The sequence below is a fragment of the Callithrix jacchus genome, chromosome 7 (assembly GCF_049354715.1).
Source record: "Callithrix jacchus isolate 240 chromosome 7, calJac240_pri, whole genome shotgun sequence".
Taxonomy (NCBI): Eukaryota; Metazoa; Chordata; class Mammalia; order Primates; family Cebidae; genus Callithrix; species Callithrix jacchus.
In genome coordinates, this window is record NC_133508.1 from 58,829,760 (window position 1) to 58,847,304 (window position 17,545).

At 39.8% G+C, this 17,545-nt stretch overlaps 1 protein-coding gene across 4 annotated transcripts in view; it reads left to right on the plus strand.

Annotated features, from left to right (window-relative positions):
- CDC42 (cell division cycle 42) overlaps positions 1-17,545 on the plus strand; it is a 35,440-nt gene that overhangs the window by 11,132 nt on the left and 6,763 nt on the right. For 2 of the 4 annotated variants that reach the window (XM_054258884.2, XM_054258883.2), the window contains exons 2-5: positions 868-965; positions 8,716-8,870; positions 13,092-13,164; positions 17,376-17,485. In XM_054258884.2, the coding sequence (XP_054114859.1) occupies positions 8,766-8,870; positions 13,092-13,164; positions 17,376-17,485 (288 nt within the window). In that variant the 5' untranslated portion in view covers positions 868-965; positions 8,716-8,765. The remainder of the gene's footprint in view (positions 1-867; positions 966-8,715; positions 8,871-13,091; positions 13,165-17,375; positions 17,486-17,545) is intronic. The other 2 variants (XM_002750404.7, XM_002750402.7) reach the window with 1 other exon arrangement.

Consider the following 17,545-nt stretch of genomic DNA (forward strand, 5'->3'; position numbering starts at 1 on the left):
TTCACAAGCCATCTCTGAGCCATCTCTTAAGGCATCTATTTTGATCGTGGACCTCTAAGAACATTTTCTTTGCTTTAATTAGTTACAGGTCTCCATTTTCATTGTCTTCATAATTGGCTTGATTTCCCCTTTGGCAAACTTTTTTTTTCCGATTGTCCCCACCAAGGTCTCATTTTCTAGCCTTTCATCTGACACATAGAAGTTCTATTGCTTCATCTTCAATTTCTGCTTTGTTCTTAGTATAAGCATTAATTTCTCAACCTCAGGAGTAAATCTGATGAATGACATTCCTTCCATAGAGATGACCTTAACATAACAAGAGGCTCTGCTCTTCTATTATGAAATTCTTTCCTTTTATTAAGCTCAGGCAAATATGAGTACCAGTGCTCTTAACTAATTTTATTGTATTTCTCTTCCAGTTATTTCTTAGTTTCTGAGTCCGGTTCTCTTTGCATTAACTTCATGTGCAGGAGGTTCTTGGACAATTGGTCTTGTGCTCAGGTGCCATGCTGGCTTCAGCTTGTGCTGTGTTCTGGCCACCTGCTAGTTTCTTAGTTAAGAGACTAGAATGGGAAAGTTACACATAAGGATGCCAGTTGGTAGTGTTATAAAGGAGGAATATGTAGGGTGTGATGCTTGTTTATTGTCTGTGTACCCCTTTGGAATTGTTACTCCAAGAGGGTGTGAACTTTGTTACGTGAATTATGGGGTATGTCTGTGTATAGGACAAAACTTGGCACATAGTAGGTGCTTACTAAAGACTTGTTGAATGAACGAGTAAATCAACAAGTCTTGAATATTTTGAGGAAAAGTCTTATTGTAATCTCCACTCTATTCCTTTTTTTTTTTTTTCACTCTTTCGCCCAGGCTGGAGCGCGGTGACATGATCACAGCTCACTGCAACCTCTGCCTCCCGGGTTCAAGCATTTCTCCTGCCTTACCCTCTCAAATAGCTGGGACTACAGGTGAGTGCTATCACACCCAGCTAACTTTTGTATTTTTGGTAGAGACCGAGTTTCACCATGTTGGCCAGGTTGGTCTCAAACTCCTGACCTCAAGTGATCTGCCTGCCTCAGCCTCCCAACATGCTGGGATTACAGGCATGAGCCACTGCTCCTGGCCGATATAGGGTCTTGTTCTGTTACTCAGGCTGGAGTGCAGTGGTGTGCTTAGCTTTGACCTTTCTGGCTCAGATGATCTCTTACCTCAGCCTCCCCAGTAGCTGGGACTACAGGCATATGCCACGACTGTTTTGTATTTTTTGTAAAGATGGTGTTTTGCCATGTTGCCTAAGCTGGTCTTGACCTCCTGGGCTCAATTAATCCTTCTGCCTTGACCTCCCAAAGTGTTGGGATTACAAGCATAAGCCCCCACACCCAGCCTGGGTAGGACTTTTTTTTTTTTTTTTTGAGAGCATCTTGCTATATTGCCCAGCTGGAGTGCAATGACACAGTCTTGTCTTACTTTGCAACCTCTACCTCCTGGGCTAAGGTGATCCTCCTAACCCAGCCTCCCAAGTAGCTGGGACCACAGGCACATGCCACCATGCCCAGCTAATTTTTGTATTTTTGGTAGAGATGTGGTTTTGCCATGTTGCCTAGGTTGGCCTCAAGTAATCTACCCGCCTTGGCCTCTCAAAGTGCTGGGATTATAGGTATGAGCTACTGTGTCCTGTCTCAGGGTAGGATTTTCTAAGCACTATTCTTGGTTGAACGTACAAGGCCAGCTGTCTGCTTTTTGTTACATATTTTCTGTGATATAGAAGCAAACAAGACAGTATGTTAGCACACCTGCATACATGTGAATGCATGGAATATGTTACTGTGGTTTGAGTACTTTTGGTTGCCTAAAAATCACATGCATGGGCAGATGTTTAAAAAATTGTACATTAGATATGCAACTATAACTTACAGCAGAAGGTTATATAAGCTGCATTTTCCAAAGTGGCTGGATTTGACAGGAGAGACAAGTAGTTTTGATTTTCTGTTTAATCCCACATCTAGACTAGTCCTTCTGTTGAATTGGTAAGGAAGATTTGTGAAATTGGGTCATTCTTTTCTTGATTTCTGTAGTGCTGCTGCTTTCTTGAATCCTAAGTATGAAAATGGGTTACTTCAGGGGCAAATGTATTCCACATGAAGATAGCTTTACTTTTAGTGTGTTTTGGATTAGAGTGAATGCAGTGTCAGAAAAAGAAAATTAGAAAATTCGGTTTTGTTACTAACAGTTTAATTCTGATACCCCACCCCAGAGTTTAAGGGCTCAGTCTTGCAAGACTGCCCTCATAGCCAGCAGCTACAAATGCACTGCCTAGGCTACCTACACCTTTCCCTAGTAGACTATAAATTTTGGGAGTCCCCTGACCCTTCTTAGCTTTGATTATTAGCTAGAACAACTCACAGAACTCAGGAAAACATTTTACTTACTTTTACGCTTTTGTTATAAAAGGGTACAACTCACGAATAGCCAAATGGAAGAGATATATAGGGCATGGTTATGGGTTGGGGAGGCCTTCGACTGTTGCCTTCCCAGGACCTGCTTTTCTCTCATCTTGAAATGTTCACAGATGTAGAAGCTCTCCAAATCTCCTGTTTCGGAGTTTTCATAGAGCTCAGTTTCCAGCCGCCTTCCCATCTCTGGAGGTGGGTGCGTGGGGCTGAAAGTTACACCCCTCTAATCACTTTGTCTTTTTGGTGACTAGCCCGATCCTGAGTCTTCCTAGCACCCCTTTCACCTCAGCACTGTCAATTTATTAACATAAATTCAGGTCTGAATTTGTTATGAATAACAAAAGACACTCATCTCCTAGGAAATTCCTAGAGTTTTTAGGAGCTCTCTGCTAGGAACTGGGGACAGAGACCAAATATTGCCATAGTGTATTACCAAAAATTTGACTTGCCTTTTTGTTCACAGTTACTATTAATACTTGACATAGTTTTATAATGAGTGTAATCTGATTGAGAATATAAATTTTTTGTAAAACTTATTAGCAAATATTTAATCTCAAATCTTAAGATTGCTGTATGTTTGTTCCTAGAATGAACCATGGGGCAGGGGAAAATAGGACATTTGTAGTTGGGAGCCTCCCTTTCCTCCGTCCAGATCCTTTGCTAGGGATTGTCTGGAGGAGTTAAGATGGCAGCCAGCCAATCATAATGATACCATAGAGAGGGTTTCCATAGCTTTTTAAAATCTATAGCGCATGGACAAAATTTCAGGTGCTTTAGCTCTGAGATTCTCAAAGGATATTTTGGATTCCCATAGTGTTAACCTAGAAGAGGCTGGGTGCCATGACTCATGCCTGTAATCTCAGCACTTTGGGAGGCCAAAGCGGGTAGATCACCTGAGGTCAGGATTTCAAGACCAGCCTGGCCAACGTGACAAAACCCCGTCTCTACTAAAAAACACAAAATTAGTCAGGCATGGTGGCACATACCTGTAGTCTCAGCTATTTGGGAGGCTGAGGCAAGAGACTCACCTGAACCTGGGAGGCAGAGATTGCAGTGAGTTGAGATCATGCCGTTGCACTCCAGCCTGGGTGACAGAGTGAGACTCCATCTCAAAAAAACAAAACAAAACAAAAAACTATAAAATACATATATTGGAGGGGTAGATACCAGGATATAAAGAAGGAAGATACACCGTATTTCACAATTTTATTTCCTTATGATGGCAGAATAATTTAAAAACAAAATTTGAGACAGGGTCTTTCTCTGTCACCCAGGCTGGAGTTCAGTGACATCATCATAGCTAACTGCAGCCTTGGACTCAAACAGTCTTCCAACCTCAGCCTCCCTGACAGCTGGGACTACAAGTGCGTGCCACTTCACCCAGCTAATATTTTATTTATTTGTAGAGATGGGGTCTCACTGTGTTGCCCAGGCTGGTCCCAAACTCCTGGGCTCAAGCAATCCCCCACCTTGGCCTCCCAAAATGCTGGGATTACAGGCTTCAGCTACCATGCCTGACCCTGTAGAATCATTTTTTAATGCTGTAAGTTGCCCAGCCCCAATTCTAAGTTGTGATACAAATCAACTTCACTGTTAAAAAGGGATAGCATTTGGTTATTAGTGCAAAATAACTTTTCTTTCTTTCCTTTTTTTGTGACAGAGTCTTGCTCTGTCACCCAGGCTGGAGTGCGGTGGTGCAGTCTTGGCTCACTGTAACCTTTGCCTCCCGGGTTCAAGCGATTCATCTGCTGTAGCCTCCCAAGGAGCTGAGACTACAGGCACCTGCCACCACGCCCATCTAATTTTTTGTATTTTTAGTAGAGACAGGGTTTCACTTGTTAGCTAAAATGGTCTCGATCTCCTAACCTTGTGATCCGCTTGCCTTGGCCTCCCGGAGTGCTGGGATTACAGACGTAAGCCACAGCCCCTGGCGCAAAATAACTTTTCTGGTCAGCAGAATGGGAATTGTTTCTGTGTGGCCTCTTTGCTGCCATAGTGATTTGATATTATTTCAACAGGAAATTAACATAGGGTATATTAACATATCTGGCCTATATATATTGCATAACCTAAAGTCTCTCCCCTGGTTGCTCCCTTTACCCACCCCAATCTGTGGAATATCTGTTGATATTAAAAAAAAAAAAAAAAAAAAGAGGCCAGGTCTTACTCTGTTGCCCAGGCTGGTCTTGAACTCCTGAGATCAGGTGATCCTCCTACTTTGGCCTCCCAAAGCGCACGGATTGCAGGTGAGCCACGGTGTTAAAGGGCTAAACTACAACAAATTTAAATATCACTTGGCTTTATTGCAATTTTAGAATTGGGCATTGCTTCATTCCACAAAACAAATAAGTGTTTCAAGGAGCTGAGCAGAAGAGGTTGACTTTACAGACAGAGAAGAGGGGAAGCAAAGAATAAAGAGCCTGTTGTTTCAGAGCTACCGTTCTTGTAAGGCAGGGACAGGGAGAAGATAGAACAATAGAAAAATAATTGATAAGTTAATATCAGGTTACTTCAGGCTGCTTTTTTTGTGTAAGGATTAAAGCAGAGGGAATTTAATTATCATTCCAATTGAAGATTGTGAAAGTGGCCTGTTTGGAAAACTGGCTGTCATCTCTCCTGTTTCTCAGTAGGTCAGATAACTAAATTTAAGTTTAGTGATGTGAAACTTTTTAACATGGATGACTCCATTTTGATTTTTAGTCTAGTCTCTTGGGGCCCAGTGCAGGAGATTAGTCTACAACAGTAGCCTCCAAAATAGTTTTTATTTAACACACAAAACAATTATTAATACAAGCCAGAGGCTTTGCCGAATAGTCTTAATTAGAACTTGACTCTGAAGTGACCATCTTTGTAATGGTAACTCTAAATTTGATTACATTTGTACTGAGAAGAATTAGTGTAATTGTCCCTTGATATCATAGGGGATTGGTTCCAGAACTCTCCAAGGATACAATCCTTGAATGCTCAAGTTTCTTATATAAAATGGTATAGTACAGTTAGCCATCTATATCTGTGGGTTCTACATCCGTGGACATGGAGGGCTGACTGTACTATAATTATCTTGGAGATAAAAAGTGTTAGGAGTTTCTAAGAAGTTTGGAATTGTTGCTGTTTTAAAATTTCTTATATTGACTTAAAGGTACTGTTACTTGTTTAAGACTAATAATTAACATTTACTAAGCATGTACTGTATGCCAAGTACTGTTGCAAGTTCTTTGCATGTATTATCTTATTCAGTCAATTTACCTTATGAGAAAAGTAATACTGTTTTCATTTTACAGAAGGGGAAACCAAACTACACAGAGGTGACATAGCAAGAGTGTGGTAAAGCCACTCTGATTCCAAAACTTCTAGGCTCTTAACAGGGGACTCACAACCAACCAGTTTGTAACAAATTGCTAACAGTCAGGTCAGGAAGTCTAAGAAGTAGAAGACTTCTGGATAAATAGAAAGGGGAAGGGCAAACTCTATCTTGCTCTTTCTTCTTGCCTCCCTTTTCCCAATAAAATTCAGTAGTTACATGCAGAGTGAAAAACAGGAAGTGAGCTTAGCCCCTGTTTTTTGCTTCCTCTTCTTTATTTTTGCCTTCCTGTTTGCAATGCTGGTAACTCGTGGATATATGCTTGTCACTCCTCTAGCACTGATTACATTTGTTTTTATTAATGTCACTTCTCAGACAGTATAGTGTAATGTAATGTTTATTAAGAGCCGGGACTTGAGGCTGGGCACAGTGGCTCACACCTGTAATCCTAGCACTTTGGGAGGCCCAGGTGGTTGGATTACTTGAGGTCAGGAGTTAAAAGACCAGCCTTGCCAACATGGTGAAACTTTGTTTCTACTAAAAATAAAAAAATTATCCAAGTGTGGTGGCATGTTCCTGTAATCCCAGCTACTCGGGAGGCTGAGGCAGGAGAATTGCTTGAACCCAGGAAGCAGAGGTTGCAGCGGAGCTGAGATCATGCCACTGCACTCCAGCCTGGGCCTTAGAGTGAGACTCTCAAAAAAAAAAAAAAAAAAAAAAAGGAGGGACTTCAGAGTCAGACTGCTTGGGTTTAAATTATAATTCTACCCCTTACTGGCTAAATGACCTTCACTTAGTTACTTGCTGAGCCTCTTCTTACCTTTAATATAGGAATGATATAGTACATACTTCATAGGCTTTTTGGGAGGATAAAATGTGTGAATATGTGTAATATGGTTTGAGTAGTGCCTGGCACTTAGTAAAATGCTATATAAGAGTTTGCAGCTTACTATTATTATTTGAGAATGTTTTTAGATTGAACCAGTAATTGATTTAGCTTAAGGGTCAGGGCCCTTAACTTTTAATGCTATATAAGTTTGGGTGCTTCTCTAGTGCATAAAAAGAGAAGGAAAAAGGAGATATAAAAGGAAATTGAATAAAGAAAGATAAATATGGCTGGTTGTGGTTAGCTCATGCATGTAATCTCAGCACTTTAGGAGGCCTAAGTGAGTGGATTACTTGAGCCCAGAAGTTCAGGACCAGCCTGGGTAACAGTGAGACCCAGTCTCTCTTTAAAAAAAAAAAAAAGGCTAGGCATGGTGGCATGTGCCTCTGGTTCCAGCTACTTGGGAGGCCAAGGTGGGAGGATTGCTTGAATCTGGGAGGTGGAGGTTGCAGTGACCTGAGATTGTGCCACTGCACTCCAGCCTGGGTGATGGGAGTAAAACCCTGTCTCAAAAGAAAAAAAAAAAAAAAAGATAAATATACTGCAGATAATTTTGATGAGGAACGGGAGAGTATATTTCTTGTAGGTTACTCATACTAACAGTTTCATATTCTTTTTGTTCCATGAGTTTTGCATCCATTTAGTAGCTCCCAGTGCACTGGTCTAGAAGTGCTCAGTGCTAGAAGTATCGTGGTACATGAGGTAGTATACATTCATTTACAGAGATGTTAATAGGCATTTATAAATTGTTTTGATGAAGTGTTGTGAATGGTGCTATAGAAGCATGTGGCATCTGACTAAGAGTGAGGTAGTTCTGTATTTTTATGTTTAATTATAATCCCTTTAGGATTATAATTTAAATAGGACTTTATCTTAAAATCTAGGTATATCTTGGGTGGTGTTTCTTTTCATTCTTTCATAAAACTATTAAAGTATTTCATTGAATCTAACATCCCAATTTCATAGAAGTCAAAATGTGGGGGAAAACGGCTGATAATGATTCTAAGAGACTCTCAATGAAGATACATTCTGACTTTAGAGATGTTTAAATGTGATAAAAAGCATCTCAAATTAATGACTCTTTGGTACTTGTAATTGATAGCTTCTTAAAATGGAGGACTCTAGTAAGAATCTATAGTATCTGTTTATAAGTCACTATGATTTAGAGCAATCTGACCTTTTCATTATAAAAATATAAGTTTTGGACTAGGCATTCTGGTGCTAAAACAGCTGCTAAGACCAGTGATCACCCTGATCTTTGTTCAGTTCCTCATGTTACTCATGTAATTACTGTGTGATCGTGTGGTGCTCTGTTGCTTGTTGGTTAGAGCCTGAGTAACTATAGCCCTAAGGCTGGATAATGAATCATTCTGTAAAGCATGGCCTTTGTATTTCAGTCTAGTTCACATGCATGCATATATATATATATATGTGTGTGTGTGTGCACATGTAACCAGAGAACAGCTTTCACAAAATAATACTGCACAATACTTGGAATTTTCTCTGATATAGCCTCCTCTCTTTTTTTTTTTTTTTTTTTTTTGAGACGGAGTCTTGCTCTGTCACCAGGCTGGAGTGCAGTGGCCTGGTCTTAGCTCATTGAAACCTCCACCTCCTGGGTTCAAGTGATTCTCCCCCCAGCCTCCTGAGTAGCTGGGACTACAGGCATGCGCCACCACACCCAGCTAATTTTTGTAATTTTAGTGGAGATGGGTGGCCAGGATGATCTCTTGACCTCATGATTGACCTGCCTTGGCCTCCCAAAGTGCTGGGATTACAAGTGTGAGCCACTGCACCTGGCCTTCTCTCTTTATAAAAAGGAATATGCTGCTTAGCATACCACTTTGGACCTTTTAAAAATAACACTAAAGAAGTTGAAACAGCCATGGATCAGAAACTTAGAAATGGACTTTGTTATTGTAACTTTTAGCAAGTCAATGTTTTTCTTACTGGGTTCTTTTAGCCATAATAGTTGTGTTCTTTTCTTCCTCTGAGCGCCTGTTAACCTGTTGCTGAGGGGAAAAAATACATATATAAGTAATAAATAAACAAAACAAATGTCTTTAATCTTTTTGCAGGTTAACATCAGATTTGAAATATTTAAAGTGGATACAAAACTATTTCAGCAATGCAGACAATTAAGTGTGTTGTTGTGGGTGATGGTGCTGTTGGTAAAACATGTCTCCTGATATCCTACACAACAAACAAATTTCCATCAGAATATGTACCGACTGTAAGTATAAAGGCTTCCTTCTGTTAGTAAAATGTGTTAAAATTTGATATCCTTTTGGAAACTCTTTATGTGTACTGAATTTTTTCTGTTGTCTGCCTTTGTTTCCTGTTTTTAAAGATCTTGACTTCTCATGGGTAAATTATATACACTTTAAAATTAAACAGCTGAAAAATCAGTGGAAAGTCAGAAGGGGTGACACACGGGTTTGCAAGAAGTGCTGGGAGGCAAAACTCCCATAGACAAGATTCTAACGAGTGGTGGTCTCAATTTGGTGAAGTATGCGCTACATCTTGGAATGAGGTGACCTTTTTTTTTTTATATTTTGGCCAATTATTGATCCAATACTTGCAGGTCTCCTGGGATACCATTTGGGTCCTGTAACGTCAGAGAAAGTAGTGTGTGTCTCCGCTTTTCTTGCAGAGCTATTCTCTTAGCAGTAATGGAGTTCCAAACTGGGTCTTAGAGGCAGAGAAGAGAAGACCGTTATGTTATGAGAACACCAACAGAAACCTTTGGGAGTCACCCACCACAGCTGTTTTTTTTTGGTTTGTTTGTTTTTGAGATGGAGTCTCACTCTGTTGCCCAGGCTGGAGTGCATTGGTGCAATCTTGGCTCACTGCAACCTCTGCCTCCCGGGTTCAAGTGATTCTCCTGCCTCAGCCTCCTGAATAGCTGGGATTACCGGCGCCGGCCACCACACCTGACTAATTTTTATATTTTTAGTTGAGACTGGGTTTCACCATGTTGGCCAGGCTGGTCTCCAACTCCTGACCTCAAATGATCCACCTGCCTTGGCCTCCCAAAGTGTTGGGATTACAGGGGTGAACCACTGCCCCTGGCTCCATAATCGTTTTTTTTAATCAACTTTTTGGAATGGTAGAAGGAAGATGGGAGTAATAAAAATACTGAAATGAGACAGAGAGCTATTTAGAGTTTCACTCACTTGTGAAAGGTAGTGAGACCCTGTCTCAAAAATGAGTAGAGTTTTTTTTTTTTGAAGGGGGGAGAATTTGAAGGTATTATTAAACACTGAAATCACATTTATTTTTTGAATTGGCCCATTTGGAGACAGCATAAATGGAAGATGTTTTGAGGTTCAGTGGACTTACAGGAGACTTGTAGAGGTACACGAATCTTGTTTCAGAGTGAGGACAGCTACCAAAATTTTCTGTTTCAGCCTCCATGGAAGTTACTTACTTGTAAACATAATTTCTGAGTCTTTTATGACTTTGATCTTCTAGTGTTGTATTTAAAGTGGGCTTATGGGTGTTTTATATGTATGTTTGTGTGTAGATCTCTGGAAAAAGGATAGGGCGAGAGGAAGAGTAGTAGTAGCATAAAATTTGGAATGAGCCTCTTTAGGTAAATGAATGGACCATGAGGCACAAATAATGTTCTCATGGTACCTGTTTATGTTAGTATGGAAATGGATTTGGTGTAAAATGCATTTTTGTTCCCATCTATAAATTGGGGCTTGCCGTTTCTAGAGTAATAGAAATTTAGAGCTGGAAGGGACAGTACATAGTCTTATCCATCTCTTATGGATGAGGGTATTCTGGCCCGATTTAGGGATGAGACTTAGAAGTCTAAGTAATTAAATAGTAGCGTAAGCAGAGGTTGGAATTGAAGCCAGATTTCTGATTCTTAGTCTAGTTTTGGATATGAGCAATCCAGTAAAGGAGGACTGTTTTTGAGTCATTGAAGTGTGATTTATAACCTGTTTGGTTTGAGAGCTTAACCACATTCATTCCATTACGTTGTTCTTGTTTTTAAGAACGGACTTTCCTTTAACTGTCACCTCCCTCATACTCTTGCTTCTCTGGCTCTTGAACAATCTATTAAAATAGTAGGTAGCTAAAAGGTTTAGTAGACCTGGTCTTAAAATCTGGTATTCTTCTCCTAGTTGGAAAGCTTTTCAAAAATTTTATATGTCATTAAATTTTTAAATTTTTTTAGTGTAAATTGACAGATTACAGTTGTATATGAAAGCACTGCTTTTCTTTCTCTCTTTCTCTTTCTTTCCTTTTCCTTCCTTCCTTCCTCCTTCCTTCTTCCTTCTTCCTTCTTCCTTCTTCCTTCTTCCTTCTTCCTTCTTCCTTCTTCCTTCTTCCTTCTTCCTTCTTCCTTCTTCCTTTCCTTTCCTTTCCTTTCCTTTCCTTTCCTTTCCTTTCCTTTCCTTTCCTTTCCTTTCCTTTCCTTTCCTCTTCTTTCCTTCTTTCTTTCCTTTCTCTTTCTTTCTTTTTTTCTCTTTCTCTTTCTTTCTCTCTCTCTCTCTCTCTCTCTTTCACCCTTCCCTCCCTCCCTCCCTCCCTCCGTCCCTCCCTTTGTTTCCCTCCTGTTGCCCAGGCTGGAGTACAGTGGTGTGATCTTGGCTCACTGCAACCTCTACCTCCCAGGTTTAAGTGATTCTCCTGCCTCAGCCTCCAGAGTAGCTGGAATTACAGGCATTTGCCATCAAGACAAGCTAATTTTGTGTATATATATATATTTTTTTTTTTGAGATGGAGACTCTCCCTGTTGCCCAGGCTGGAGTGCAATGGCACGATTTCAGCTCACTGCAACCTCTACCTCTTGAGTTCAAATGATTCTCCTGCCTCAGCCTCCCAAGTAGCTGGGATTACAGGTGTCAGTCACCATGCCCAGCTATTTTTTGTATTATTAGTAGAGACGAGATTTCACCATGTTGGCCAGGTTGGTCTCGAACTCCTGACCTCGAGATCTACCCTCCTAGTGGAGCGGGGTTTTCTCCACATTGGTCAGGCTGGTCTCAAACTCCTGACCTCAGGTGTTCTTCTGCCTGCCTCAGCCTCCTGGAGCTCTGGGATTATAGGCGTGAGCCACCTTGCCTGGCCAAAGGCATTGTTTTTCAATTGTAAATTAATTCAGAAGAATCCAGAATTTGTGTTGGGTCTTTTCCCAATTATCGTTAAACCTCCTATTTTCACAAATAACTTAGTACCACCAGTATTAACATATGCTTTACTGAATGTGATAAGGGTTTCATGGTCTATTTACATATTAAACATCTCAGTAAAGAAGGTCATGCAGTTTGTGCCCAATAACAGAATTTTACTCATAAATTCCCAGCAGACTGGGCACTGTGGTTCATGCTTGTAATCCCAGGACTTTGGTAGGCCAAGGCAGGTGGATCACGAGATTAATAGTTAAAAGACCTGCCTGGCCAATATAGTGAAATCCTGTCTCTACTAAAAATACAAAAATTAGCTGGGTGTGGTGGCATGCTCCTGTAATCCCAGCTGCTTGGGAGGCTGAGGCAGGAGAATCGTTTGAACCCGGGCGGCAGAGGTTGCAGTGAGCTGAGACCATGCCATTGTACTCCAGCCTGGGTGACAAGAGGAGAGTATCTCCCCCCAAGAAAAAGAAAAAGGAAAGAAATTTCCAGGAAATAATCTGCAAGCCTTGTCTTGGACAGTTTCTTTGAGTACTTTGAGGGAACCACTATTTCTTTCAGTTGGGCTTGCTTGTAACAAGGCTTACTCTTTCTAGGACTCTGAAAGGAAGAAAGGTCATGTATCTAGGAGATTTTAATTCTAGATGAAAAGTAAATGGTCTGTGAAGAAATAATTTCTTAGGAATCAGATTGAATGTTGAGGTAGACCACTGTCTCAAAAGTTTCGAACTTGAACAGGTTCATTTTGTGTAGCTAGAGGACTCTGCTCCTGTGAAACCTCTAAACCTTCTTTGGCTCTTTTGTTTGTTTTTTTTTGAGACAGAGTCTCACTCTGACACCACATTGGCTCACTGCAACCTCCGCCTCCCAGGTTCAAGCAATTCTCCTGCCTCAGCCTCCCTAGTAGCTGGGACTACAGGTGCGCGCCACCACGCCCAGCTAATTATTTTGTATTTTTTAGTAGAGATGGGGTTTCACCATGTTGGCCAGGATGGTCTTGATCTCTTGACCTAGTGATCCACCTACGTTGGCCTCCCAAAGTGCTGGGATTACAGGCGTGAGCCACTGCGCCCGGCCCTGTGGCTCTTTATCCAGGCTGCTGAGGTAGAGCAGAAATCTCAGAACACATCCTTTGTCTTTTTCTAAGAACCATTTAGCTCACTCAAGGATGTGATTGGCCAGATTGGTTATAAGGTTATATAAGGACAATTAAATCTTAGCAAGGAAACACTGCCTTAGCTTAGGAGTTGTCCTGTCCCATTTTAACTCTCTTCTTGCACACTGACAATGTTGTATTTTTTTGTTTTTAGGTTTTTGACAACTATGCAGTCACAGTTATGATTGGTGGAGAGCCATATACTCTTGGACTTTTTGATACTGCAGGTAAAAACTTAATGTCTTTTATACTGTTTTGATCTTTAACAGTTGCTAGTTGTCTGTCTCTTGTGGACATTTTGAGAAACTAGCACATGAGCAAAGTGCTTGCCTTTTATTAGTTAGCAGGATTGAACATAATGATCGTTGATGCTTGACCAAGGAGCAGTTTCAAGACCTGGATTGGCAAATAGGAGTTTGGAGTACCCTGGGTGAGCAGTGTATTAGATGAAGTAGAGTGAGAGCAGAGTGCATTACACAAGCTCGGAATTGAGCTAAAATCCCGTGTGTGCACCTTGCAGAGAATTGGTAACTGTATTAGTGGTTGGGGAGGGACTAAGGGAATGAAATTCGTAGGAATTATGACTGCTGATTCTCTCCTGTCATCCTTGCCTGCTCCTTTTTAAAGCCTAGAGTTTCCTAAATATGCCTAAGGTTATAGGGTTGTAAGCCATATACATTTATTATTATAATTATCTGATATTTGAAGGCTTATTCAATTTATGTGTCTAATAACATGTTTAGTTTCTTATGATGGATAGCTTATTTATTTTATACTGTGTCTGAAAATATTTTGAGAGTGAACCAGTATCTAGCTCACAGTATTGACGTTTGTCAACTATCCAAATTGTAAGAACAAATTACTTTCTTCCCTAAATGAACCTAATTTCTTGTTTCTAAAGAGTGGCTGCACATCTTAATTTCTTACTTTTCTCTATGTGCCGTCTTATTATCAACTCGGTTAGCCAGAGGAAAATCTCAGAAAGGTATCCTTTAGAATATCTTTAAAATATAGGAATTCTAAACTTTCTACTTTGAGTTATTCTGTTACTGTCTGCAAGCTAACATGTTGCTCTCATGGAATGTGTTATACTGTGTACCATGAGGAACTATTTGGATTTGATTGAGAATATGAAATGGAGAGACGATCAAGTTTAGAGAACATTTTAATACATTAAAAATTAGGAAAGTAATGGTATAGTAAACTTGGAAAATAGAGAAAACAGTGACCCATAATCTCATGGTAAATAAGGGATTTTTTTCTGTGTTCATTTATGTCCAAGGGCACAGAGAAAATATAAATTATGGCTATTTGTGGTTGAAAATTAATACTTTCAGATTTCAGTTTGTTTTTGGTAAGCCTTTACATTTTCTGGTGAGTACTCTTTAAAGCTTTATTGATGCTTAATACAATAAAAATCATTTTAAGGCTGGGCATGGTGGCTCATGCCTGTAATTGCAGCACTTTGGGAGGCTGAGATGGGCAGATCACCTGAGGTCAGGAGTTTGAAGACCAGCCTGGCCAATATGGTGAAACCTCGTCTCTACTAAAATACAAAAATTAGTCAAGTGTGGTGGTATGTACCTGTACGTTCCAGCTACTCGGGCAGCTGAGACAGGAGAATTGCCGGGAGATTGCAGTGAGCTGAGATCCTGCCACTGCTCTCTAGCCTGAGTGACAGAGCAAGACTTTGTCTTAAAAAAAAAATTTTAAGTGGTTAGTGTGATGCATTTTGCTGATCCTCCACCATAATAAAATGCACAACATTTTTATTACCCCTCAAATTTTCCATGGTGAGCCCTTTTACCACTGAATGTCTTGGGACCCTTATCAAAAATTATTTGACGATGTATGTGAGAGTTTATTTCTGGGTTCCCTTTAGCAGTTAGCCTTGTCCTTTGACCTGATTCCAGGCAACCACAGATCTGCTTTTTTTGTTTCTACCATTTTGCTTTTCTAGGGTTTCATATAAATGGGACCAAACAATATGTAGTCATTTGTATTTGACTCTTTTTTACTAAAGTGTAATGTAGAGTTGTCCGTGTTGTTTGTATTGGTAGATGTTTTTTTTGATTGCTGAATGGTATTCTGTTCTGTGAATATATCACAATTTTGTTTATCCATTAACAAGTTGATGGATGTTTGATTCTAGTTTTAATACTGGTGCTATGAATTGCTTCCACGTTTTTAGCTATTTTGAATAATATTGAATATCAACATGAGTATGCAAGTATCTTGTTGAGGCTCTGCTTTCATTGCTTTTGGGGTATATACCCATAAGTGGAATTGTTGGATCGTGGTAATTCTGTTTTCAATTTTTTTTTAGGAACCTCCATAATGTTTTCCACAGTGGTTGTCCCATTTTATAGTCCCACGAATAGTATGCTGGGGCTTGATGTAGTCACATTCTCTTAAACACTAAATTTTCTGTTTTTTTTTTTTTTTAATTGTAGCCATCCTAATTAGTGTGAGGTTGTATCTAATTGTGGTTTTGATTTGCATTGCCTTAATAATTAGTGATGTTGAGCATTTTATGGCCATTTGTTTATATTCTTTGGAGAAAGGTCTGTTCAGTCAAGTTCTTTGCTCATTTTTAAATTGTTTGTTTGTTTTTTTTTGGTTTTAGGCATCCTGTAGATTCTGGGTATTAATTTCTTATCACATATATGATTTGCAAATATTTTTTCCTGTTTTGTGGGTTGCCTTTTTATTCTGTTGATAACTATCTTTGATGTAGAAAATTTTTACAATTTCATGAAGTTTGTTTATTTTTTGGTTGGTGTGATATCCAAAGACATTAATTGCCAAGTCCAACTGTGAGTCTTTTGCCCTATGTTTTTCGGGAGTTTTAAGTCTAACATTTAAGCCTTTTATCTATTTTGAGTTATTTGACCTAGGCTGGGTGCTCACTGGTCACCCAGTGTTTCAGTAGGTCACTGAAGCTTCAGTAGCTTCACTGGGTGCTTCAGTAGCTCACATCTGAAATCCTAGCACTTTGGAAGGGTGAGGTGGGCAGATCACTTGAGGTCAGAAGGTCAAGACCAGCCTGGCCAACATGGTGAAACCCTGTCTCTACTAAAAATACAATAATTAGCCTGGCGTGGTGGTGTGTGCCTACAGTCCCAGCTACTCTCGAGGTGGAGGCAAGAGAATCTCTTGAACTTGGGAGGCGGAGGTTGCAGTGAGCCGAGATTGTACCATTGAACTCCAGCCAAGGCAATAGAATGAGACTCTGTCTTAAAAAAAAAAAAAAAAAAATCATTTGACCATATATGTAGGGGTTTATTTCTGGGTTCTCTAGTCTATTCCATTGTCTTATATGTGTCTCTATGCCAATACCACAGGGTTTTTACTATCATAGCCTTGTAGTAAGTTTTTAAATGAGGGAAGTGTGGGAGTCCTTCAGCTTTATTCTTCTTTCTCGTGATTATTTTGGTTATTTAGAATCCCTTGGGATTCTGATGCATTGAATCTCTAGGTTGCTTTGGATAATATTGACATGTCAACAGTATTAAGTCTTCCAATTCATGAATGTGGGATGTGTTTCCATTTATTTATGTCTTCTTTAATTTATTTCAGCAGCCTTGAAATTTTTGTTGTCCAAGTCTTTTGCCTCTGATTAAGTTAATTCTAAGTATTTTTATTATTTTGAGTATACATTAATTCCTTCCAAAAGTTTTTCCAAGGCTTTATCAGTTTCAGATACTGGTCTTACATGCACACATTATGCGAACCTGTGTTTGTAGTCATGATGGGCAGTGGATTTTGTCATCTGGGTTTCACTGAGGTTTTTCTTTCCTTAGATGATTTCACTGTGATTGTTTCTTTGCCATATCTGGCAAGGATTTTTTTTTTGAGATGGAGTTTTGCTCTGTCTCAGCTGGAATACAGTGACACGATCTTGGCTCACTGCAGCCTCTGCCTTCTGGGTTCATGGAATTTTCCTGCCTCAGCCTCCCAAGTGGCTAGGATTATAGACGTGTGCCACCATGCCTGGCTAATTTTTGTATTTTTAGTAGGTTTCACCATGTTGGCCAGGTGGGTCTCAAACTCCTGACCTCAGGTGATCTACTTTCCTTGGCCTCCCAAAGTGCTGGGATTACAAGGATTGATTTTTAACCATTTCTGTAGCAAGAGTTTATTATTACATTTATTATTGGGTTTCTAATGGACACGAAGATTGAACACCACAAACTAGTAATAAAAGCAAATAACATAATAGTAAATTTGTTGCTGTTTGAGTGCTTAAAGTATGTAGAATTAGCTTATTGAGTATATTTCCCACATACTGTGTTACAGAGCTATGTAATTTATACAGAGCTATGTAATTTATTAGATAAGTAAGTTGGTTTTTGAGTAATGACCAGTGTGCTTTTAACGCTTTGAGGACATCAAGATTCAGTTGCTGAATTCAGTCCAATATTTTTCTTTTTTCTAGGGCAAGAGGATTATGACAGATTACGACCGCTGAGTTATCCACAAACAGATGTATTTCTAGTCTGTTTTTCAGTGGTTTCTCCATCTTCATTTGAAAATGTGAAAGAAAAGGTAAGCTGATCAGATATTCTTGGCCTAAGAAGGTCATCCCATAATTTCTACTGACCTGTA